General features: G+C 54.4%; 8 protein-coding genes across 8 annotated transcripts; 5 read left to right on the forward strand and 3 right to left on the reverse strand.

The window, feature by feature from the left end:
* Positions 1-294: 294 nt before the first annotated feature.
* On the reverse strand, positions 295-1,796 carry MAM_07843 (eukaryotic aspartyl protease; the record flags this gene model as incomplete). The annotated part of the gene is made up of 4 exons (XM_040826641.1): positions 295-325; positions 380-469; positions 548-1,166; positions 1,229-1,796. The coding sequence occupies 4 exons, from the start codon at positions 1,794-1,796 to the stop codon at positions 295-297; spliced, it is 1,308 nt and encodes a 435-aa protein (XP_040675380.1).
* Positions 1,797-3,273: 1,477 nt separating this feature from the next.
* Positions 3,274-4,371, forward strand: MAM_07844 (beta-ketoacyl synthase; the record flags this gene model as incomplete). Its single annotated transcript, XM_040826642.1, has 1 exon — positions 3,274-4,371. One exon carries the CDS (start codon positions 3,274-3,276, stop codon positions 4,369-4,371), a length of 1,098 nt encoding a protein of 365 aa, XP_040675381.1.
* A 1,417-nt stretch (positions 4,372-5,788) lies between these two features.
* Positions 5,789-7,378, reverse strand: MAM_07845 (cytochrome P450 4F8; the record flags this gene model as incomplete). Its single annotated transcript, XM_040826643.1, has 3 exons — positions 5,789-6,349; positions 6,412-6,996; positions 7,076-7,378. The coding sequence occupies 3 exons, from the start codon at positions 7,376-7,378 to the stop codon at positions 5,789-5,791; spliced, it is 1,449 nt and encodes a 482-aa protein (XP_040675382.1).
* Positions 7,379-8,594: 1,216 nt separating this feature from the next.
* Positions 8,595-10,242, forward strand: MAM_07846 (Major facilitator superfamily domain, general substrate transporter; the record flags this gene model as incomplete). The annotated part of the gene is made up of 5 exons (XM_040826644.1): positions 8,595-8,952; positions 9,007-9,089; positions 9,173-9,357; positions 9,429-9,917; positions 9,972-10,242. 5 exons carry the CDS (start codon positions 8,595-8,597, stop codon positions 10,240-10,242), a joined length of 1,386 nt encoding a protein of 461 aa, XP_040675383.1.
* A 593-nt stretch (positions 10,243-10,835) lies between these two features.
* MAM_07847 (FAD linked oxidase domain protein) lies at positions 10,836-12,598 on the forward strand (the record flags this gene model as incomplete). Its single annotated transcript, XM_040826645.1, has 4 exons — positions 10,836-11,011; positions 11,078-11,194; positions 11,282-12,382; positions 12,442-12,598. The coding sequence occupies 4 exons, from the start codon at positions 10,836-10,838 to the stop codon at positions 12,596-12,598; spliced, it is 1,551 nt and encodes a 516-aa protein (XP_040675384.1).
* Positions 12,599-12,852: 254 nt separating this feature from the next.
* MAM_07848 (IFRD domain-containing protein) lies at positions 12,853-14,253 on the reverse strand (the record flags this gene model as incomplete). Its single annotated transcript, XM_040826646.1, has 1 exon — positions 12,853-14,253. The coding sequence occupies one exon, from the start codon at positions 14,251-14,253 to the stop codon at positions 12,853-12,855; it is 1,401 nt and encodes a 466-aa protein (XP_040675385.1).
* A 2,592-nt stretch (positions 14,254-16,845) lies between these two features.
* MAM_07849 (uncharacterized protein) lies at positions 16,846-18,445 on the forward strand (the record flags this gene model as incomplete). Its single annotated transcript, XM_040826647.1, has 2 exons — positions 16,846-16,964; positions 17,026-18,445. The coding sequence occupies 2 exons, from the start codon at positions 16,846-16,848 to the stop codon at positions 18,443-18,445; spliced, it is 1,539 nt and encodes a 512-aa protein (XP_040675386.1).
* Positions 18,446-20,761: 2,316 nt separating this feature from the next.
* MAM_07850 (WD-repeat protein pop3) lies at positions 20,762-21,947 on the forward strand (the record flags this gene model as incomplete). The annotated part of the gene is made up of 4 exons (XM_040826648.1): positions 20,762-20,783; positions 20,855-20,876; positions 20,962-21,457; positions 21,528-21,947. 4 exons carry the CDS (start codon positions 20,762-20,764, stop codon positions 21,945-21,947), a joined length of 960 nt encoding a protein of 319 aa, XP_040675387.1.
* Between the last annotated feature and the right edge of the window lie 1,625 nt (positions 21,948-23,572).

Raw genomic sequence — 23,572 nt, forward strand, 5'->3', positions numbered from 1 at the left:
TGTATCTAAGGAATTTTTCACATCGACTTTTTTTGTCTCATCGTAATACATTTTTTTAAGGGACGCCAGCTACCCTGCACCAACTACCCTTTTAGTGCAAGCGCCGATTGATGACTAACCACTTCTTTGGGCAGCTTTATGGAATTGCTGTACTGAGGAGACGAGCGCATTACTTGACGGATTCATTTCCAACCACGTTTCTGTCTAGGCGACCATCAGGTGACTGCTGCCCCGACCACGCGTGGCTGTTCCCCGAGAGAGCAACACCCACGTCGAGTCTCGCCATGCGCCATGTTAGGTCGACGAGTCGACGCGAGGGGATGGCCTGCCGTACTGATCAGCGCAAACCTTCTCTGTTTGCGATGTGAGACGAGCTTACCATTCCATATCGGCAATGCCAACCCGATTCTTCTCAAAGTCGAGAATGATGTACTTATCCTTGGCGAATGTCTCGCCAAAGGTACCAATGCTGTGGACGGAATCACCCGGTCAGCTCTGGTCAAACGACGTTCCAACGCGAACGCCTTTCGGTTGGGACTCGACTCACAACTTATCACCGCTGGCAAGAACTCGCACGTTGAGCACACAAGAACCGTCCTTCATCCTCTCGACATACATTTCGGGAGTGACAGCCCATTCTCGGCTACTGCCGCTGAACTTGTACTTGATGCTGGGGAACGACGTGAGCTTGGAGCAGTCGACGGAGAAGAACTTCTGGGGGCCATTGTTGGGGGGCTCCTTGAGATCCACGGGCTTTCCGCCGGTGATTTGGGCCAGCCTGGCGTAGGCGTTTGGCGTCAACGGGATGCCGCGACCGTAACTGGCGTGGTCAAAAATGGCCCCCTTGCCAGAGCTGTTCGAAGTAGGCTCAACCTTCTGGACCTCTGTACCGATCCTAAGGCCCTCAAGCTCGACGCCCCAGTAGTTGTACATGGGAGGGCTATACACAAAGGCTAGCGTGTTCATATCGGGGTATGGCCTCACATTGTACCACCAGATCTTTTGGTCCTTGATCAGATCGCGGCGGATGCCGCCCAAGGTCTGGATCCCATCGTGCCCGTTGCAAACCGACTTGCGGGATTTTTCATAGCAGTACACAAACCCGGTCAGTGCTGTCCTCCAGTGGCCATTCTTCCATTGCTGATAGTAGGCGGACTGATAGTCAACTGGAGGCGAAATCAGCAAGCACAGCTCACCCTGCACAATGGAGGCGAGGCTTCCATCTTACCGTCGTCGCCACGAAAGACCGGCGACATGCCAAAGATGCCCGTGAAAGGAAATGCGGTCCCATACTTGGCGGACATGTTGAATTGGAGGTCTGTCAACTGCTGCACGGCTTCACCGGTAACGGGCCCAATATGCATCAAATCTGAGCCATACTCAATGTTCATGGGGTCTTGCATGAAAAAGTGGTTGGGCTTCCATGAGCGGTCTGCATACTCGTTTGTCAAGTTCTTGAACGACGTGGAATTGCGAGGATCCCAGTAGATTTGCTGGGGATCGAGGCAGAGGCTCGGATCCCACCGGCCATAGCACAACGGCGTGGTCACGATGTGGCTGAGCCAAGTCCAGTCGACGAAGATTTTGTAATCGAATCTGGGCGATCCGACACCAATCTTTGAAACGAAGCCAAACGGATCCCAGTCAAGCGGCATGTCATACTGAGCTCCTCGTGGATTCAGGGAACTAGGTCTATCGTTCCATGTCCACACGCCAGCGGGAGGAACGGCGGCCGGCACTGCGTGGGCAGCCCCGAGGAGGAGGATGTAAGCAGCCAAATTAGCCCTCTGCGGCATTGCTGCTGATGCCTAGCTAACAAAAACGTTTAGCTCGTGGGCGTAGCACGTGGCGGTTCTGAGCGAAGCATTCCGTTGCCGCCAAACCCGCATCGAGAACCGACACGGACAGCAGAGCAATGTAGCAACTTACTTTTCTGTGTTCTGACTGGTCAGTCGATGACGGGTGGCTTGTCCTCTTGAGATCCGGCGTACCGCTACCACGTGGGTGACGAAAAGACAGATGCAACGCTTCAATCGTGCTCTTGCACTCTCTTTCGATTCTCGCGAGCTTTTTGCCACTCGACGGACTTCAGAAACATTCTGACGGAGACTCCCCGTCCTCTTGTACTCCTCTCGAGCCCGGCCAGCTCTCCGTCCAAGAGTGGCAGTAAGCCTTGGTTCGCCGCCGCCTCCGCGGGCTGGCGGAAGGACAAGCCCAACCCCAGGATTATCATGATCCACCACCACCATACAAGGAGATGTCTTCAATCGGGCGCGGGAAGATGTGGATCTTTCGCCATACCCGCACTTGTTCAGTGAGAACAGGGGACGCACGTTCTGCCTTCCTGCTCACGCCACGATGGCGGACCACCTTGGCCGTACACTCGCCTCACCCTCGTGTGCACTTCATCTTGATTCTTTGCCACCCACGAGCTACAGCAGCGTACGCCCGCTGGACTACATGTGGAGTTGACTCAGTCCGGACCTCCTCCCGTGGATGGCCAGCGTGCCTCCGATTCGAAAACGGGCCCCGGAGCTTTGTCTGGGACGTTGTCCGCCTCCGCCGCACGCACCACGCATTCACGAAGGCCCTTCTGTGGCCACTGACTGCACATGGAGCTGGCTCAACGGGTTGCGCCGAGGGCTATTTCCCATTTGGGCTGCAAGCTCTCCCACGCAGCTGGGTAGCTTGACGCGCCGTTGACAGAGAGATGGATGGGCCATCTCCGCCTCCTCGTTTCTAGACACGTACTCGAGACTCACTTACATCGCTCTCGGCATTCGCCCGTATGCTCGTGGTGGCGAATTGATGGGGGTGTTATAAAGTTGGAGGCCTGGAAGGCGGGAACACATGAGTTGGATTTCAAATCCTCAATCGTTTCCTTTCATCCACAGTCTTAGAATCGCTGGCCGCAGCTTTTGATCAACCTCTATCGTTCATTCCATGCCTTTTTAGATCTTGGATCTTCAGGGAGTAGGGCTTCTCTCGCGGGCTACTGGCCTCCCAAAAAATTTGTGTAATACGTTCAACCGGCCTGGATTGCCCGTTGTTCACCGGAAAGTCATCACAACAACACGGTTCCTCACATTGACATTCATTTGGCTCTATTTGACAAGGCAGACATTCCCAAGCCCTTGTATCATTTTTATTTTGTATTATTGTCTTCTTCCATTCTTTCGATCTCATTTTTTTCATCTTTCCTGGTCGAAAAGTCGTGCCGGCTTGCATTTCTTTTGAAAGGCACCGCGTGTTTATTGTCATGCTCAACCCGCCATGGAAGTCATTGCTTTGATCCAGGGCGATGAGATGTCTAATCTTACCCCTCTGTTCCTTGTACATGCCATTTCTGGACTTGCCCTGCCCTTTTTACACCTGGAGTCTCTAAGTGATGACGACAGACCTGTATACGGCATCACGAATCCTATCCACTGCCCCGGTGGCCATGGCTTCAAACCTCCCTCCAGTCTCAAAGATGTGGCTGCCTTTTATCTCGACGGCATTCGTGGAATCCAACCTGAAGGGCCGTACCTCCTGGGGGGGTGGTCCATGGGTGGCATGATCGCCATGTTCATGGCGCAAATGCTGGAGGCTCAAGGAGAAGAGGTTCACAAAGTCATCATGATTGATTCTGTCAATCCCGAAGTCTTCCCCGAATTCGAAAGCGCGGAAGAACATGGTGAATTTGTCAAAGCCACCTTTGAGCGCACTATTTCGGCTGGTGGACTACAATCCGACGATGAGGGCGACGGCGACGGCGGCGGCGACGACGACTTTCCCGTCTCGTCCGCCGTCGACGACACCCACGACGCGGGCGACTACGTCGCGACTCGGTCTCGGCGCTCTAGTCTCTGCAACAGTCCCTCAAGCTCGGGGACATGGAGTGCTCGATCCAGCGCAGCCAGCATCTTCGACGCCAACAGCCCCTTTATGTCTCCGAGGTCTCCGAGGTCTCCCCTTTCCGACGATTACTTGACTGATGACACTGATTGCAGCTGCGACTCTGACTGCGATGAGCCGCCCGGCATGGAAGTCTTCTTGCAAAACATCAAGACCCATATCCATCGCGGTCTCGATCTCGTCTCCAGCGTCAAGCCCGGCGACCTCTTTACCCCCGGGACCAAGTCCGATTTCGACGCCATCCTCGTCAAGTGCACCACGAGACCTGTCGACGTGGAAAGGAAATACAAAGAGCATGCGGGTGCTCAGCTGATTGAGACGGTCATGCGAGAGCAGAACATGCGATGGAACCCTCTACAGTTTCGCAGCTTCCAATCCATCCCATTCAGCGGCGACCACGACAGCGCGTTTCAACCGCAATTTGTTGGAGAACTGAGTGCCATCCTGCGGGAGTGCATTGAAGACGTCGAGTAGCTCGATACCCCCGGCAGCATGAAGGATTGCGATTACAGACCCAGACATTTCGGGCCCATCTAGAATCTACACGTTGGACGCATGACGAAAGGTCTCCAAACATGCACGGCGTGAAGTGGGGGTGTATTCCTTTTATTTTTCTCTTCTTATTATTTATTGTGTTTGGGCATACGCTGGCGTCGGCTTCAAATTTCGTCCCTGACCATCTTTCATATATCTTGACGGAGGAACGCACAACGTAATGGTGTACTGGTCAGACAGTTCGTTGCCCTCAACGCTAGCTTTTCGTGAAAATAGGCTTCCTTGAATCGAGAACCTCGTCTTCTTCCCAGGCAACAACCAATTGCAGTTCAATAAGTTGCTGCGCCGGGCTTCTCAGCTTGACACTTGGGGTGGTGTTTGCCATCCCAGAACGATGACGTCTCTTCACCTCTCCCTCCGTGAGCCCGCGCCGGTCACGCCATCTCTTTGGCATGCGTCCGCCGGCTCGTAACGGGTCCGGGGATTTGCAAGCCCCCCCTTCCTTCGCAGGGATGTCGCTCTCAAGGTCACCTGAGTGACAGTCATGTACGCTCTCCGTTCGCCGACGAAGCCCCCAACCTTGCGTGACAGCTTCAGCCCTACCAGGCTACCACCCCCCCCCGGCCCACGGGGACTCAGACTTGAGCCACTTGCCAAGTCCCCTGGTCAATAGCGACTGGGTAAACGGTGCAAGCGCCCCGGCAGCCCGGACCTCAGACAAACGCTGGCACGGCCTGGCCGCCGCGTCGCCGATATGAGTCGGAGAGTTGGCGTGCGGCCTCGGCACATCACCAGGCCAATCCGAACGAGTCTGACGGCTCAGCACCTTCTCGCTTTCGGATGTCCGGAACACGCCATGGAAAAAAGGGCCACATGTTTCATTGACTCGGGGCCGCGGTTGGGGGTGAGATGGGTCCCGACTCCCGGGGGATGCTGTCAGCAGTGCCAGCACCGCCGTTTTCGATTTCTACAAGTCTCGGACACTGGGAGTAGGGCCCTCGTCGGTATTCACGAGCAAGGTGCTGTATGTTCTCCTCGACCGCCTGGGCTGGGCTGGGTTCTTGTACGCCGTCGGCAGGTATGGTGGGCGCGCGCCCCCTTGGATACAGGCGAGGGAGGACAAGGCCGTGGCATGGCAGGATATCAAGTATGCCTTGGCTCAATTATGTGATCAAGAAGATGCCGCTGAGAGTTTCTGGCCGTGTGACGCTTGAGATGCGGACACCTCGTATACCTTGCCGCGTGCAGGACCGAGACGCATGCAAGTCGTGAAGGAAAAAGAGGCACAGCGGCTTTAATATTTAGCTCTTTCTAGGGTGTCGTGTGAATCATGTTGGTCTGTATTACCAAGTAATAAGAGAGTGGAGAGTGAAGGAAAGCATTTGCCTACACGCAGTCATATCATTGGGAAGCTGGAAGCTCTGCTCATGCGGACGCGCACGCCGCCCCGAAGCCAGGGCGTTCCAACCTTGTCAAAGTTGAGATTCGAAAAGTCCGTCTTTTCCGGAACATGCTGGGTTTCCCAACAAAAGTCGTATTCCCGGAGAAGTGTGGCCACGGTCTTGGTCACGATTATCATGGCCATCTTCTCCCCGACACACCTGTGGCTGCCGCCGCCGAAGGGAAGGAACTTGACGCCATCCGTCTTGTTATCCGCTAGAAGCGTCTCTCCTTCGTTCCCGATCCACCGCCGTGGATTCCAGACTTGGGGCTCGGGGAAGTTCGCTGGGTCGAGGTGGGTGAGGTATGGACTTATGGACACGACTGCTCCCTTGGGGATGCTCACGTTGGGCCCAGGGATGTACACGTTCTCGCGAGCCAGGCGTAGAAGCTTGACGCCGCAGTAGAGTCTGGTCGTTTCCTTGATGCAGGCTTGGAGGAGAAGCGACTCTTGCCCCTCGGGCTTGGAGCGCAACTCGGCCGTCACCTGCTCCATGACGTCGGGATGGCGCAGAAGCTGGGGGTCGGGACTACGTTAGTTGAAGGGCATGGCGACTGCCTCCTACTCGCTCCACTTACAGCGATTATGGTCCAGGAGATACTGGCCGCAGTGCTGGTATGGGCAGCAAACATGAGCATCGTGTGGTGACTTGGCATGAGAGGCTCAAGCGGCACCGTCGCGTCATCTTCCATGGTGAAGGCAACGTAGTCCCGCAGAGGCCGGGCCCGACCTGTCCCGCTGCTATCCCTAGCCCTCTCGCGGAGCCGTTGGGTAAATATTTCCTTGAAACGGTCTCGTGCCCTGTGCAGGCGGCGGGCGGGCGGGTGAGGCACCCAGTCCGGCAGGATGAAGGACAGGAGACTGCCAATGTCGGCCTCCATGGAGTGCAGTAGGTCAAACAACTCCAGGACATTGTGCTCGTAAAAGTCTTGGCCCATGAAAGACCGGACGATGATCTTGTGTACAAGGTAGGAGACCGTGTCGAAGAGCTCGAAGCCGTGCCTCGACGACCACGCGGCTGCGGCCCTTTGCGTCTCCTCGACAGACACTGCGGCAGCGTGTCTCTGTGCCGGGCCGCCGCTCACGTAGCGACTGAGTGAGGACAAGAGGGTTCGGTAGTGACTCCAGTAGCCGCGGTCGATGATTTTGTTGAGGAACAACCCCTGATGGATCACGGTACTCAGTCTTGACTCTTGACTCTTGACATCACGGCAGAGGCTGCGGCCGTGACAAGTGTCTTACCATGCCGCCAACGAAGGACCAGACGTCTTCACGCGTCTCGAGGTATACTTTGTTGAGACTGTTGCCGCGCAGCCAGACATTGTACACTGACAGAACCTGGATGCTGAACACATCGCCGCACTGTCTCGTGGCCTTTTGCAGGAGTCGGATGGGCGTCGTGGCGAAGTCTCGGGCGTCACTGAGGAATGCAAAGCACCCTTGGCTCTTGTATCGGGGCAAAGAGGCCGTCGAGTTGCGTCCGCTCAAGGCCAACACGGCAGCAGCAGCAGCAAGCACGATGGCGGCCGGGACGAAGAGTGCCATGGTGATGGCGCCGGTGCTGGTGCTGGTGCTTGTACGCAACAGCCTTGTAGGGCTGCGATAGTTTTATTTGCGATTTATTCAGAACTCTGTGTTCCATGAGTGTGTACGTCAAGGTAGGGTCGGATGCTTAAATACGAAATCGAATCACAGGGTGCCGCGCTGAAGAACGGCACTACCAACCTCTGGCGTATTCGAGGCGTATTTCCGTCATTCGATGCCACGGTCTGATGAAAGATATTCGTCTCCGTTGAAAGAGCATGATGCAGCAACACAACGGTCCCATCGGGTCTCCTGTATTGGCACCCCCGGGGAGAGGGGGTGTCTATATCGGTCAACACCGACTTTCCGTGGTGGTGCGGACGGCGAAAACTTGGGATGACTTTTGCGTCAACTCGTCTGCACATCAACTCGCAGTCATGCACAACGAACTGACGCACTTCAGGTTTGCAGGCCCGTGATTGCTCTAGCTTGCGTACGGTTAAGCTGGGCCTCGACAGGGCCGTCAGGCCGCGGGCAAGCCAGCCTGCAATACCATGAGCAACATCTCGGTGAGTTTCTTCCGCCCTGTCTGTCGAGGAGCGTGCGTGGTAAATCGGCGCCCGCTTGGTCTCTGATAAATCTGCGACGACGAAAATATTCGCGCATGGCGATGAGCGACGAAAAGTCAGCACTGCAGGGTCAGACTGGTGTGTAGTTAATCCTGGTTTAGCTCTTCGTCGCCATGGTGCCGAGTCGCACGGCAATCATACGAGGCATGAACATCATCGCCACCCATCGTAAACTCGGCTTCGTTCCATCATTTCGTCCTCCCAACAGCCAACAGAACAGCTCGAGTACAGATTTTCAAACATACCTCCCGAGGTATCCCGGCAAGAACCATACCCAGGGAGACACCCCTTCGCTCCTTCTTTGGTTGAGCAAAGTTTCGCTTATACGCCGTTGCCTCCGTCGCCCGCTTTTGTGTCCGTCGTTTCCTCTGCGAAATGCTCCTCTGAACAGCACTCGAATGTGGAGAAACGATGCTTCGACACAATCCGGGTGTCAGCAGTTTGTATTCTTAATTGTATTGTGTCTTGTTTCTCATTGTCACTGGCTGCCTGCGGCGCCGTTCCCTCGTCCGTTCGATCCGTCCTCCTTCATCTCTTCAGCATGTATCCCTCAACACAGCCTCTAAGATCCCTTGTCTGGCATGAATCGACATTATTTTCACCCTAGTATGGCTTGCGGACGACTCAGGTCGCGATGCAACACAACGAATCATGATGACACCCGCGTCCTCCCATCGACGACGCTGTCGTCTCCTGACGGAGAGACGGACGAGCCTCAACCCGGATCAACGACGATAACAATCGATGTCTCATTTTCTTGGTTGCCGCGGAGGATATGGTCCAGGGGCAGGCAGGGTTCGTTGCCAGACAGTCCAGATTCAGGCCAGAGTGCTGAGAGCGGCGAGAGCGGGGAGAGCACCGCGAGCACGGTGGATGGCCAACCATCTCATGTCATTATCCCCGATGGCGGTTCGAGGGCCTGGCTTACTGTGACGGGCGGCTTCTTCATCTGTTTCTTCATGTTCGGTGAGTCCTGGGCCTTCAATGTCTCCAGACGTAGGGATGGGCCTGACGTGACAGGCATTTTAAACGCTTTCGGGAGTTTCCAGAACATGTACACTGAAAATGTCGCGGGAGACTTTCCGTGGACGGACGCTTCGCCTGTAAGTGTTTCATAGATTGGCTATACTCAGGTATTTGAAACTGATCGAAGCGTCTGGCTTCACGTGCGCTCACATTTGTCTAGGTTTGCCTTTGCTTTTGCGGCGGCCTCGTGTCTGGGCCCCTGTTTGATAAGTTGGGTTCGCGTCTACCCATGACCATGGGTGCTGGACTCGTCTCTGCGTCCTTGCTAGGTTCTGCCTTCTCTACCGAGTTCCTGCACTACCTGGTCTGCCAGGGAGTCTTTTTTGGTTCAGGCATTGCGCTGCTGTATGTACCTCTCTGTTGTCTGGCGAGGCCGCACAGAGACGTGTCTCTAATACACCACGTTGGCTGCATAGATATTACCCGGCGATGGGCGCCGTCACCGAGTGGTTCAGTACGAAGAGGCCTTTGGCATTGGGCATAGCCGCATCGGGGGCCTCTGTCGGGGGCGTCATTTGGTCGTCAGCTCTGCCCGTGCTGGCTAATCAGATATCGCACAGGATTCTGTTCATAATACTCACGGGCATCGCGAGCCTTCTTCTCTGTCTTGGTTGCTGGCTCACTATAGAACGACAAGGTGCGGCCGGTTACGACGAGTCTAGCGAGCAAGTTCAACCATCTCAACGAACTATCCAGAGCGCCATTTTTGAGTCGCGCTTTGTAGCATTGGCTTCTTCCCTAGTCATTCTCTACACCGGCATTCTTATTCCCTGTCAGCTCCTTGAGGTCTATGCCAAGGAACTAGATATCCAAGGTGAGGTAGCATCTAATCTCATTGCATTCACGTACTCGGGCTCCGTTATTGGAAGAATTGGCTCAGGACTGCTCGCAGACACGCTTGGCTGGTGAGTACAAGGCGTGCTTTGAATTCCTGTAAAGAAAATGGCTGATCAAAGCAGCTTCAACATCCTGGTTTTGACGAGTAGCATGGCCGGGGCGGTGACACTGGCGTGGATACCGCTGCGCTCTGCGGCAGGACTGATTGCATTCTCTGTTCTATTCGGCATCCTCTCAGGCGGCCTTGTACCACTGGCATCTGCTTGTGTGGCACGAACGACTCGGGACATGGGACACATTGGGCTTCGGATCGGCGTCTTGATGGCTTTCTGCGCAGTCGCCGCCCTTGGCAGCGGACCACTAGGGGCTTTCATCCTGCACAAGGCCGGCTAGGTAGCGGTTCAATCATTTGCTTCAGTTGTCACTCTCGTGGGAGCCTCCTGCACTTGGTTGGTGAGGCTGAGGTGGGAATCCCGCTGGCTGGCAAGGGTGTAGCCTGTAGAGTTTCCGAGGGCACATTCGTCTCCTACGGAGGGTTCTGTGACCTGCGAAACAAAGAGGGGGCTCAATGCCTCCACCATGAATATAGCAATAATACCGGGCAGATATTTTCACAAACGGCCAAGCAAGCCCGATCCGTCCATGCGTACCGGCCTGGGTATCTGCGTAATGCATGCATGTCGCCGCCCTCCGCCGGACGTCGGGATCCAGCATACGTTCCGATCGGCGGTGGGCATGTAAAAATGTCACTTGCCTACTGAAAAAGAGAGACTCGGGGGTATTAAACATGGCTCTTTGCAGACGCAGATAGAACAGGAAAGGGTATTCAGGGCATTTCACGCTGTTCCACTCACACTTGCGAATTCCAGGTCCGGGCAGCATCAGGGAAGCGCAGTCACTTGAGCCCTTTGACACACGGGCGGTGCGCATCCACGCACTGACCAATACGCGGCTCTGAAGAGTTTGTCCCATCCGTGATTTACGCCATGAGGGGGTTGCTGGTGTGCATTGCCTCGTGCGCAGGTTTGGCTGCTGCGAGTCCACGGCTGGGTCGCGACCTGCGAGCCTGCGTGGCCGAGGTGCTGGGTGAGGGAGCGGACGGGCGCGTCGTCGGGCCAGAAGAATCGACGTACACCGATGCCCGGATGGGAGAATCGATCCAGTGAGTCGTCTGCCGCCGAGGAGGCGAGATTGGGTCCGGGGCACGAGGCTGACCTGACGGTCGTAGGTTTGAGCAGATGCCAGCGTTGATTGCGTACGCGAGCCGCGCCTCGCAGGTTGCGCCTCTTGTTCGGTGTGCGCGGAGGTCGCGCGTCAGAGCTGTTCCGAGGGCAGGAGGGCACCAGTAAGTCACGGGCTCCTTCCCCCGACAGCAAGTCGAATGTTTGCCGACGGCGACCAGCTTCATGGCGTAGTCTGCCCTCGGCGGCAGCCTCGTCATCGACGTGACGCACATCGACTACGTCCGCGTCTCGGCCGACAAGGCAACCGCCCGGGTCGGCGGCGGGATACGTCTCGGAGCCTTGTACACTGCTCTTCATCACCATGGGCGCGACTGGCCGGGCGGGATCTGCCCCACCGTCGGCTTGTCCGGGTTCCTCGGCGCGGGCGGCTTCAACATGCAGATGCGCACCTTGGGCCTCGGCGTGGACCACGTCGTCGCCGCAAAGGTCGTGCTCGCCAACGGTCATCTCGTCGACGCCTCTGCCAGAGAGAACAGCGACCTGTTCTGGGCGGTGCGCGGCGGGGGCGGAGGCTCGTACGGCATCGTCGTCGAATGGACCCTCGGGCTCTCGCAGTTCCCTCGCTCCTCCATGGTCCGCATCAGATGGGACGAGCCGGAATCCAGGGTCGATCTGGCAACTCGCTTCCTTGAGTGGGCGCCCAGAACGGACCCGGCATTCATGTCCTCTGTCAACGTGTACAAGAACCGGACCGAAGTCTTGGGCTGGTGTCTCGGGTGCGCACTCGACCACGCGAGGGCTCTCATGAACTCGTCCGGCCTGCTGGCCATCGGGAAACCCCAAGTCAAAATCTCGGGAGGTTGTAATTCCGTCAACGCCCGCATCTTCGGGTACGCTGTGGGTGACTGCATCCCAGACGCAGAAGTGTCCAAGTATGCGCCGTTGGCGATGAACGTGCTGCAGCAGCCATTCGCCCGGGTGGGCAAATATCCGACATTCGCATGGAACGAGACTCGTCAGGACCCGAGAGCTCCCCAGGCGCAGCCCTGGCCCAGGTTTAGAAGAATGAGCAAGAGCTTCTTCATGCAGAAGAGTAAGAAGCTGGGCAGAGAAGCGGTGCAGAGTCTGGTGGACAGGCTGACGGAGCTGCCGGATGAGGTGAGCGGTTGGGGGGAGTGGCATGCGTGGAACATTAGTCGAAAAGGAGAGGATCAGGCGGCATTTGCGTGGAGGGGGGAAGCGTATGCTCATCTAGAGTTTATATTGACGGGGTCCGAGGACGCCGAGAAGCAGAAGTGGCTGGCCGACTGGAACAACGACTTGGAAGGCTATCTCAGGCCATTGACCGGGTAAGGACTTTCTCGTCAATCCTTTGTGTCGTTGCTTGCTGACTGACTGACGGCCAAAGTCCTGCTTCGTATGCTGGCTATATGGATGCCGATATCTCGACAGATCCGCTGCAGTCGTACTATGGGCGTAATGTAAACAGGTTGCAGCTGATCAAGGCCAAGTATGACCCGTCCAACTTTTTTGATAACCCGTTGGGTGTTGTCCCTGGTCGATAGGCGTCGGGAGCTGCAGTGCAATGCTATGTATTCTACTCTATCGTGTGCCATACCCAAACCATACTTCGTACTAGGGCAAATCGCCATCCACAAATTTTTACACACATATGTTTGCCTCAAAACGCCAGCCTGCTCCGGAACAACTTGTCATAGTGGTGTCGGTATCCTGATGAACACCATTCATTAACCTATCCTTTTCGGAGGATAACATCGTCATTATACTCGACTGTCCTTGCGTATTCTTGTCCGTCAACCTATCGTTTCCGTCCCTTTGAGGGCTTGCCGCCGCCGTGTTCAACAGTAGCAGCTTGTTCCTCTCCCCAGTGCGCATCCTCTAGACACTCCATGACGACCGGGTTGACGAAAACGTGACGCTGCAAGCCGCCCCGGAAAAGAACCTTCATCATGTTGACTCGAGAGAAGAGCGACCAAGAGTCAATTCGTGTGCTGTGGTTTCCAAGTCGGAGACGACATCTGTAGCCGTACTCGGCCTGCCCATCTTCGGTCCGCTGCGAGGGGGGAACATGGGAGTCCTTCTCTGGAAGATAAAGCGCAGTGGAGTAGTAAGGCCCAACCCCTCGCTCAAGGGATGTGACAACGCTACTGAGACTCTCGCGCAGGTCACGACGGGCCTTCCGTGATACAGCCTTGCTGCTCACCTTGGCGAGTTCACCGATGCGGCCAATCAAGCGCTGTTGGTCGTACGGGAGCTGGAAAGGCTCGCCGGTTTCCTGTTCGTGACGTCGGGAGGACTCAAAGATGAGGGCGATAGCTTGTGCTGCATGACACTGGACTTCAGTGTCGGAGCTGTCCAGTTGGTCAACAAAGGCGTCCATGGCGGTGTCGGCATAATCCGAGAAATCGCTGACGTGGCTGGCAACGAATGACCAACCCACTATGGCGGCGGATACGACGGCCGCGTTGTCGTGCGATTCAATGCTTTCGCCGTCGCTGTGGACAACGTCAATGAGATACCGCATGACTTCCAGAGCAGATTCTTCCAAGCCCCCAGCATAGAGCACAGTCATACAGAGTGCATATATTGCATACGTCTTGCACTGATCGTCATCATCGTCCACGAGGACCTGCTTCAGGGCTCGTTCAGCACCTTCAAAAATCTCCAGCTCATCAGTCGTTCCCACGGAGAGGCAGAAAGCCTGCAGATTGAGCAGTCGCTCGCGGGCGGTCGGGGCGCGATCTGCATCCTTGAGAAACACCTCGACAAGCTTGGAGGCGGCAGGGTCCAGCCACAGGTGGGTATCAGCGCTGTATCTGTTGCGCAAGGTCCTCAGATATGCTTCAAGGAACTGTTCGCGAACCTCGCTGTTGTTGTGCTTCTTGTCCTGCAGGCCATCGATCAAGGCCTGGGCGTCAACTGTCGTTGCGCCGCCTTCGTCAGGAGTGACTGCACCGGAACCCCCCGAGTGAACACTGGACATCATGTCGTCGAATTCAAAGTCCTTCTCATCCTCACTGTCGCTAACATCCGAGGTCCCACGGCTGTGCGTCGCGGAGTGTGTTGGGGAGGTCAGAAGAGATGGCAGGGGGGAGCTTCTGGGTGTAATATTGCCTGAAGCGCGGCCCGATTTGATGGCCTTTTTCGAGGTGGTCTTGCCGTTGCCCTTGAGAGCCTTGACTCTGGCATGGTTCATCATGACGACGGAGCGATGGGACCTCGACTGGCCCTGTTGCAGCTGTTATGAAGAGGGTTCCGCGATGGGGTGCCCCCGATTGCGGGTGTGCTTGTGAAGCTGGATAATGGGTGTGGAATCAGAGCTGCTGAAGGGGGCTCTCATGCAAGCCTGGGCCGCCAAAGACAAGCTTTTCCAGCGGTGTTTCAACCGCTTGACAAAGGGTATTCGGGTCAGGACGGCGGGTTGAGAGTGGTGCGCAGTCGGTGGGTGCCGTAGATTATGTATGTGCTTGCAAAAACTGGTCGAGGGACACGATCCATAGGGACGCGAGCAGTAGTGTACGAGAGGAAAAGGGGTTGTAACGAGGCCTACGGTGTTTTGGCAAGTTGCAGCGTCAGGTATCAAGGCTCAAAGGAGCGGAAGGGCGTTGAGCTGAATGGTGGAAAAGCAAGAGTTGTGCAAGGCGGTAAGTTGAGATGATGAAAGGCAAGAAGAGGCAGAGACCAATGGATGGTGGGGTGGCGCTTCCGGGGCATGAGACCCATGGGCAAAAGCAGGGAATGTGGGAGTCCAGTCCTGGACTGGTCAAATGGGATGGCATGTGATGGTCAGGATCATGGATTCATGGCCATGGCCGCCCGCCCGCCCGCCTGCCTGCCTGCCCGCCTGCTTTGGGCGGCAGCCAGCGAGGACTGGTACGGGCAACGGCACGGAGTGGTTACTTGATCAGCAGAATGGCGTGCACAAAAGCATGGTCATAAAGCAAGGGCATAAAGCAAGGGCACAATTCTTTGCCTCGGAGTCGAGACGACCGGCCCAGCTAGTACGACTGATTTATCATGATTTGCATGTACAGTACGGAGTACTGGCTCAGCAGGAAGGAGCATCTAAGACTTACGTCATGGTCAAAATCTTACGGCCGCTTTGCCCCACCAGAGAAAGGGCCACAGACAGTGGTAGTTCTGCTCGCTATTTAAGTACTTTAATAAAGCAGTCATTAAATACTTAGTAAACCTGTGGAAGGTTAGTAAACTCTCGGAATTTGGAACTTCCACAGTCCAAAAGGTTGGGGGGACTTTTATCGATACCCGTCAAAGCACCAGCTGATAGCACTGGCGGATCAACTCGCTCTGGAGCTTGCTTGGCTGATGACCAGATCATGGTGAGATACGTCAAACGAACGCAAAGTGGTCTGGACCAGTCCATGTCAAGTTTTGACACTGTGCTAGCAAGTGTCAACAAGTGTCACATGGGGAAAAGAGGCGCTTGCGCAGCTGGCCATCCCGCAACCATGCGCAGGACGTACGGTGCTTGAAATGTGGTGGGCGGTCATTTCATCACCTCTTTCGACCGCAGGCAAGTCCGTCGATGCATCGAGGCTTTTGATATTTGCGTGCGGCTTGGCGGCGTCAGGAGCTCACTCTTCGAGCTCCGTCAGCATTGACTGTAAAGTACCCGAGCCACGAGGGCTCCGACAAGGCCGTGCCGCCAAGGTTGCAGCTGGCAGCCGGCCGCGTCGCTTATCAGTGACACTCACCTGGAGTCGGGGTGCCGTCAGCCTCCGGACACGAGCGCCGGCTCTCGTTAGCCCATATCATTACTCGATGTGGCCCCAAGCCTTGTTTGTGGTGTCACTGTCACAGTCATTCTAGCACTGTCGCCACAGAACTGCTGCTCCTCTCCTTCTCCTTCTCCTTGCCCCGCCTTCTCAGACTGCAGACTCTCAGAGTCTCAGACCTTGGTCAGACGTGGCTCTGAGTCACCTTATGCTCCAGTTCGACCTCTCTCTGCCCCTCTTCTCATCGACTTCTTCACCCCCGGATGTTGAAAAGGCGACTTTCCTTGGATCCGTCACTTCGTCGCGTTCTCTCGTCTAGCCATAACCTGTCATCGTCCCCAACTATTCTGCATGAACGCGGGACCCGCTCGGTCTCCGGCATGCTCGTCGTGTCGAACTCGGGTATTGCCTACGAACCCAAGGTCATCGTGAAATATCAAATTTAGCCTCGGCGCGATTATCGCCCCTTTTGGACTTTGCACCCATCTTTCTAACCAAAAAAACCCTCGTCTACGGATTGTTTAGCCCGCTTCCATCGATCGATACATGGGGATAAGATAACAAAATGACGGTGCCGCAATACAAGGACGAAGGCTTGTTGACCCCTCAATACCGAAAGGATCAGCTCCTCGTGCACATGCAAACTAACACCTTTTCACGTTACAGTCCAAGTCATCCTCAAAAATGTCGACCCAAAATTGAAGTCCAAATTTTGCGACCGTTATATTTCTCTTACGAAAGATAACCCCAAAGTAGTTATTGGCCGTAGTACGAGGCGAGACGCCAGGTTGGCAGCGAATCCAAAGAATGGCTGGTTCGACTCAGCCGTCATGTCTCGAAACCATGCCAAGATTGTATATGTTCCAGCCAGCAACGTAGGTTGATCTCGGTTTTTTTCTTTTTTCCTTCCTTTTTCCCCCCTGCTGCTTGCGTCACCTGATATTGTTCCAGAGCTCTTGAGAAAGTAGCAGAGTTGACCATATTTGCAGTCTGTTAGCCTCGTTGACGTTGGTTCTCTGCATGGAACATATCTAAACAACAAGCGAATCACCAAGATGCAGTTTCGACAGCTGCAAGAAAATGACACAATTCGATTTGGTATTCCCATTCAAAAAGGATCGGAAACCTTCCCGCCTTGTGAGGTGAAGGTATCACTCTTCCACGGTTCACAAGAGTACGGCCTCCCTTTTCTTCTGATCTTACGTTGATTCTGTGGTTACCTAACGGGAAAGCAGTCCCAAAGAACGACCCGTAGTATTCAGAGTTCCGGATTCCTCTGACGAGGAGGATGGAACTAGTGATGTTGATGAGGCCGTTGAGACTAGCGTCTCGCTCATTCAAAATGCCGGCATGACTCTCGATGACCCTCAAAAGATTGGAGCTATTGATCTCACAAGTGAGGAGCATACTGGTCTGCCAGATACCGACGACCCCAATGTAACCATCGAGGTACCTGAATTATCTACTCCGGGGCATCAGGAACCTGACAATTTACAATTTCAACAGCCCTCCATTTCCTGGCCTGACGAGGCTGAGGAACTTGAAGGCAACGATGACGCTTGTAGTCCACCAGAATCCGCTTCCTCTTCCATCTTTGACTCCGATGATGAGGACTTCTCTGAAATTGCTGCAACGGGAGGTTCTGTTGGAATGGAAACTGAAGAATCCGCCGATGCTTCGCATATGGATGCCACTCTTTATCTCGCCGAAGCAGATATACGCGATAGCCTGAGCCCAGGCTTGGCCCCATCTCACCTGCGGACTTCATCTGGTCGAGGATTCGATATACTCCCTCCACTTGCCGTTACCCAAACTGCGCAGCCTGGCGACATTCATCTGCCATCTCTTTTTGACGCGATCCCTTCGTCTTCTTACCACTCGCTACACTTCGATAAGGAGGTATCCGCGGAATCGCTGGGGGCAAAGTCTGGGAAATCTGAATACTTTGAAGCCCGCGAACATAACCGTCGAATCTGCCTCGGCCGAGAGGAAAACAAGGAAAACGACTTTCCAACGAGTTTTCAGCAGTTGGACAAGGCGATGGAGAGCTCGATACCACCTTTGCAGCATACCAATATACTCACCACAGGACTACCTCACAACTGCACAAGCGATTTGGATACTGCGGCACTGCTAGCTTCTGGTGAAAAGTTTCTGCGAACGCCTGTTGCTGAGTTCAACGCAATGCCGTCCAAGGAGGATAACCTAGACGACACTTCTGCATACACATTTGAATTGAGTAAAAGAGGCGCAGAGTTGGTGGAAAAAGTTCAACCTCGGATGATGACGGACTTCACTACATGGGGGGAAAAAGACAAGCCAGTCCCGGAATCACGCCCAGAATACTCAGAAGAGGCACCTAGAACAAACCAACATTCTTTCAAGAGAAAGTCTGACGCAATATCCGAGCTTTTACCAAATGAGACTGAGCCAAACTCGTCACAGACCATTGGCCAGACCTCCACGAGACTGACTGGACCTGCATCCAACGCAGCGCAACTCGCCGAAGTACCCCAGGTCGAGCTTTCATCGGTCGATGTTGCTGACCACCGTCCGGCAAAACGCTTTCGACGAGTTGCCGAGGTGGTTGGTTACGCTGCACTTGGGGGCATTGCAGTCATGTCTGCCTTGATTGCTACTGCGCCTGTATTGTGATGGCTGCAATAATATGCCACTTTCAACAACTATCGTAGACAATCCTTCCCGCTCTGCCCCCCATGGGCTATCTTTCTTTCTTCTTTCTGCTAGTGGCATCTGTTTCTTGTCAGGATTATGGCTTTTGTTCAATTTGGCTCTGCAACGGACATTACATGAGAATTGAGTCGGTAGGGAAATCGCTTAGGCGTTCAGAATTGCGCGACAGTCTTCTTTTGATACGTCTACCGCATTGGAATTTGTTTTATTTGCCATAAGCAGGATAGTAACTGATACCAGGATATTCGCACGCATCCGTAACACCACAGGTCGTTAGTGAATCAACCACCCTGATGGCTCTTCATTCTTTGGACCATCTGGAACATGGGATGTCATACCCATGCACCTTCGGCTGCTGTAACAACAGAGTCACGAAAACCTGTGTCGGAGATGGAAAATATTTTCTTCACTTGGCGACCACAGCACATCTATACTCTTCGTTCGACAAATGAGACAAATGAGAAGAGGCTCTCCGGTATAGGAGTAGCGTACGCGTCCTCGTAGAAGATGACGGGTTTCTCGGATATGTACGTCGTCCAGATGTGTACTTGGCTGCATTGAGGAAGGTTTGGGAGCACAAAGCTAGCGCAGGCGAGGAGATTCCCTGGTTCTTGGGATTTAGCATGTTCACTCGTATCACCTTACGTATTAGGCATATGGTCATGAGTTTATCCGGGTTCCTATTCGAGGACGCAAGTAGGCATGCGCTGGCTTTACGAGCGTAGCACCCGTTCCGACGATTGGGATCCTGAAGGACGCAGCAGCAGCTCTGATGGGGATATCGTGTCACGCCGTTTCCCGGCTTTTCGAGATGCGTGTTACTCGCGTCCCGTGGTTTTGGCTTCCCAGAGTTATTTTTAGCCCAGCGGCCATTCCGAGTTATTGGGTGTGGATGCCTGTAGTAGTTATCCGGGCCGGAGGGTGTGGAACGGGCCTTGTGTCGTGGCGGCCTTTTGAGATATAGTCGGCGCGTGGTCTGTTGCGCACGGCGCGCTTTTCCTCGTCATACTCCCGTCTTTCTCTGCGGTCTATACTTGGCGGGAATAACAGCTGGGCCTTGGTGCTGGGTCTCGTTGCCGTCATGACTTTTGTGAGTGGCTCGGGCGAGCCGTTTGCGGAGCAGTATGTTCTGGTTTCCTGTACGATGTGCAGTATGAGGTCGTCGTGAGTACTAATCCCAAATGGTTGTGGTTGTTTTCCGCGTCTACGCTTTTGGCTTGTCTTTTCTGTTTGTGTGGTCCCGAATTCTGCGTGTAGACGGCTTGTTGACGACGGCGCTAGACCCAGCTGCGTATACTGTCTCGGTACGTTGGTGTTGTTCATCTCTGTGGATGATGTGCGAGAGGCGGCGTGGCGTGCAGAGGTGGAAGCGGGTTTTCCATCCGAGAGGCCTCCGTCGCACGAAGATGAAAGTTAGGAAGGAGTCGAGAGATGTCGAGATGGGCAGGATGGGGCTGAAGAGGGATGCAGTACAGTGGGAAATTATCCCGGGGGGGAGGCTCATAGTAACACGGCTGTATTTGGGAAGTTGAGCTCGCATTGATATATTGGTCCGTAAGTAGATTCGGAGTCAAGATGTGGTGTTATCACGACTGGCGCTTTCGAGCGCATGATGGATGGCGGGAAGAGGAAATTGTGGTCTGAGGCGCCTTCATTAGTCTATCCGCCCATGTGGAGAGCCCTTTAGATAGTAGAACTCATGGGTAAGACATAGACTCTTGGAACACAGACTCGCGATGGGTCTGGGCTGTCCGCTGCATTCTTCATCTTGTCGGGCAATCGAGGAACCATATCAGGCGTGACGCTCGAGGTCCGTCCTGTCGTGAGAAACCAGTCTTGTTCTTGGACAACCGAGCTATGCGTTGGGCTGTATGGAAGAATACTTCTTTGCGTATATGCAAAAGACGAGTTGAAGCCCATTCCTTCGGCGGTACATGTGCAGACTCGGGTATCGCGGTCACGATGCTGTCGAGTCGGATCAACAATCGCATACTTAGTAGTTATTTACTTGTTACTTGCATGTAATTTATGCACTTGCACAATCGACTCGCGTGGCCACTTGCACAGGCACCACGGCGGGACAGCACAAGTGGGTCCATCATCCATGTCGGTCGTTGTCACCCAACAACCTCGAAGTCTTTAAACGGCACGCCTTCTTGTTCCAAGCTTAACTCAAAATCGTCACCAGCAACAGCCAGGCAGGCGATTCCGCCCCTTCATCAGTGATCACCACTGCGTCGGGCGCAAGTGAACTCTGTTCGCTCCGCAGCCGCCATCATGTCTGTCATCCTCTGCACGGGTACGTTGAGCACTCCGTTCGGCTCTGCAACGTCCATGAGGAGGAGCCTTGGCGTGCTAATCAGCTTTCAGCGGGATATGATCACACAATTCGGTTCGCACTCGCTCGCCCCGAGCCCGCCTCGGGGCTCACGGGCATGGGTCAAGAATGGCCTTGATTCCGGCTAACTCTCCGCTAGGTTCTGGGAAGCCCTCTCCGGCATTTGCTCGCGCACCATCCAACATCCCGACTCCCAAGTCAACCGACTCTGTATCTCGCCTGACAAGCGCTTCCTCGCGGCCGCCGGTCATCACACCGTCAAACTGTACGACATCAAGTCCACGAACCCCAATCCGCTCCTCACATTTGAAGGCCACGCGGGCAACATTACGGGCGTCGCGTTCCACTGCGAGGGTAAGTGGATGGTAACAAGCTCCGAGGATGGCACGGTCAAGATCTGGGAAACGAGAACGGGCGCCATTCAACGGAGCTACAACCACGGCTACCCTGCAAATGACGTCGTTATTCACCCGAACCAGGGCGAAATCATCAGCTGCGACAGGGCCGGCAGCGTGAGGATATGGGATCTGGCCGAGAACACATGCGCCCATCAGTTGGTCCCCGAGGAGGATGTTCCCGTCTCAAGTGTCACTGTTGCCAGTGACGGGGCTCTTCTTTGTGCAGCAAATACCCTGGTTCGTTTGTCGGATGCATCTAAACATGTCGACTCTTGGCGGCGCTCAAGGCAAAACTAACTGCACGCAGGGAAATGTCTTTGTATGGACGCTGAGGCAAACATACGACCAAACGCAAATTATGCCCGTGACGCATTTCAACGCGCACAAGGAATACATAACCCGCATCCTCCTCTCGCCAGACGTGAAGAAGCTGGCTACGTGTAGTGCTGACCACACCGCCAAGATCTGGGAAGTCAACAATACCAAGCCCTGTGACGAAGGGGAAAAGGACCCGAAGCCTTTCCCGCTTGAGGCAACACTGACGGGACATCAGCGTTGGGTGTGGGACTGTGCGTTCAGTGCTGATTCGGCCTATTTGGTGACGGCGTGCTCTGATCACTATGCTCGTCTGTGGGAGGTACACAGCCAGCAGATCATACGCCAGTATAACGGACATCACCGAGGCGCTGTTTGTGTTGCGCTGAACGATTACTCAGAGACTCGTTAGGCGGATTCATAACGGGTATGAGGGACATGAAGAGGACTTGGGAATCTGTGGTACTTGTCGTGCACTTGTCATGGGGCTTGGAGGGGTTGGTATTGAAATTCACGACAGACTTTGGCAGAGCGAAGGTTTTTCCATGGACACGGCGTTGTTGGAGAAGGCGAATACGGTGCCTTTATATCCCTTGCTTTCTTACAATGAAACACAGACGTCATTACTAAACGGTTTGCTAAATAACCGCACAGCAATCAACCTGGCGGCAAGCCCCGTTCCAGGCAGTGGTGAAAGTCGTCGAGACACGCATGGCTGTTACTCTGAACGACGATGCGTGGCAGGCTCACAGGTCCAATTGCAATTGCGTGTACAGTGTCCGGAACTGCGCGGTGTCCTGCATGGACGAGCCCACACCCCGACCTGTGTTTGAGTATACTAGAAGCATTGAAGCGCATCGCTTCGCGACAAGACCGTCCCCTGAATAGTGTGGTCTCAAAGGCCTCTGCTGCGCGACTTTACTGGTCTCTTTGGCATCTTCTTCCAGTCTCGTTACACGCATTGTCAGCTCGAAAGGTATTCAGCGGATCTTGAGATAAGATTTTACAAACCCGAATGGAGCTTCATACTCTGATCCCACTGATTCGGGAGTAGGCATTGGACGCGCGGCACGCGGCATAGTCGTCACGTAATAGTCAGCCCCCTAATTGTGTCCCTTTTAATACACAAGTCTCTGGTGCCACGGCTCATTCCCCATTCCCCATTCTTGTTACGGCGCAAGCTGAGTCGTGGGTTCTTGGCGTGTAACGTGGCGAGTATATTTCGCCTCTGCCTCATCGCAGGTAAGTCTGTTGCGGCCAGCCAAATCAATCGCAGCAGCGGGAGGCATCAGACCCTCGCGGACGTCCCCGGGTATCTCAGCCTCACGGCTCACCCACGGAGATGTGGTAAAGCCTTGTAGGCGCCTTGCAAGTCTTCGGTATAGCTCTTTGTAGGCTGGCAATCGAGAGGATGGAACTGGAATAGCCGTCTTGTTGGAAATTGCACTCTATACGACCTTAATAGCTTGGTTGTACCTGATGTGAGAATTTCATGTCGTTCCGTTGGGCAGAAGCCGAGTAAATTGTGGAGGTAATTGTTGCCGAGGCGTCCAGTGAGGTGCTGTGACTGAGGTTGGTGCTTTGGCAGCTGTTGCTAATACATCTCTCTGGCAGTCCGTGTCCTGTGCTTGTGTCATATTCGGTAAAGATACAGTCTTTCTTGCAAGGAGAGAAGCTTTGTTGCATAGGAGTCTGGGCAGACCCTCACAATTGATCGATTCTCTGCCACTTTGTTATTCAAAAACAAAGAAACATTGTGTCTTGTCTCGGCATAGAGTCTGATGGCTTGTTTGATATTTGTGACTGCGAGGCAGCAAAAAATTAGCCAGCATATTGACTGACATGTTGCTTTGGATCAGGTGCAATACTCACCTCATTCTATACGCCATCGTCTAACCAATGATGCTGAAGCCTTGCATTGACCTGGTTTGGAATGAAAAAGAAACAAGCAAACAAGTTCCAGTCTCAAGCAAACCCGAGTCGGCAAATAAAAAGTCAGTCTCTTGTGTCTTCCACCCTGGCGGCTTGCCAAAGATA

The sequence above is a fragment of the Metarhizium album genome (assembly GCF_000804445.1).
Source record: "Metarhizium album ARSEF 1941 chromosome Unknown scaffold_37, whole genome shotgun sequence".
In the NCBI taxonomy this organism is placed as follows: Eukaryota; Fungi; Ascomycota; class Sordariomycetes; order Hypocreales; family Clavicipitaceae; genus Metarhizium; species Metarhizium album.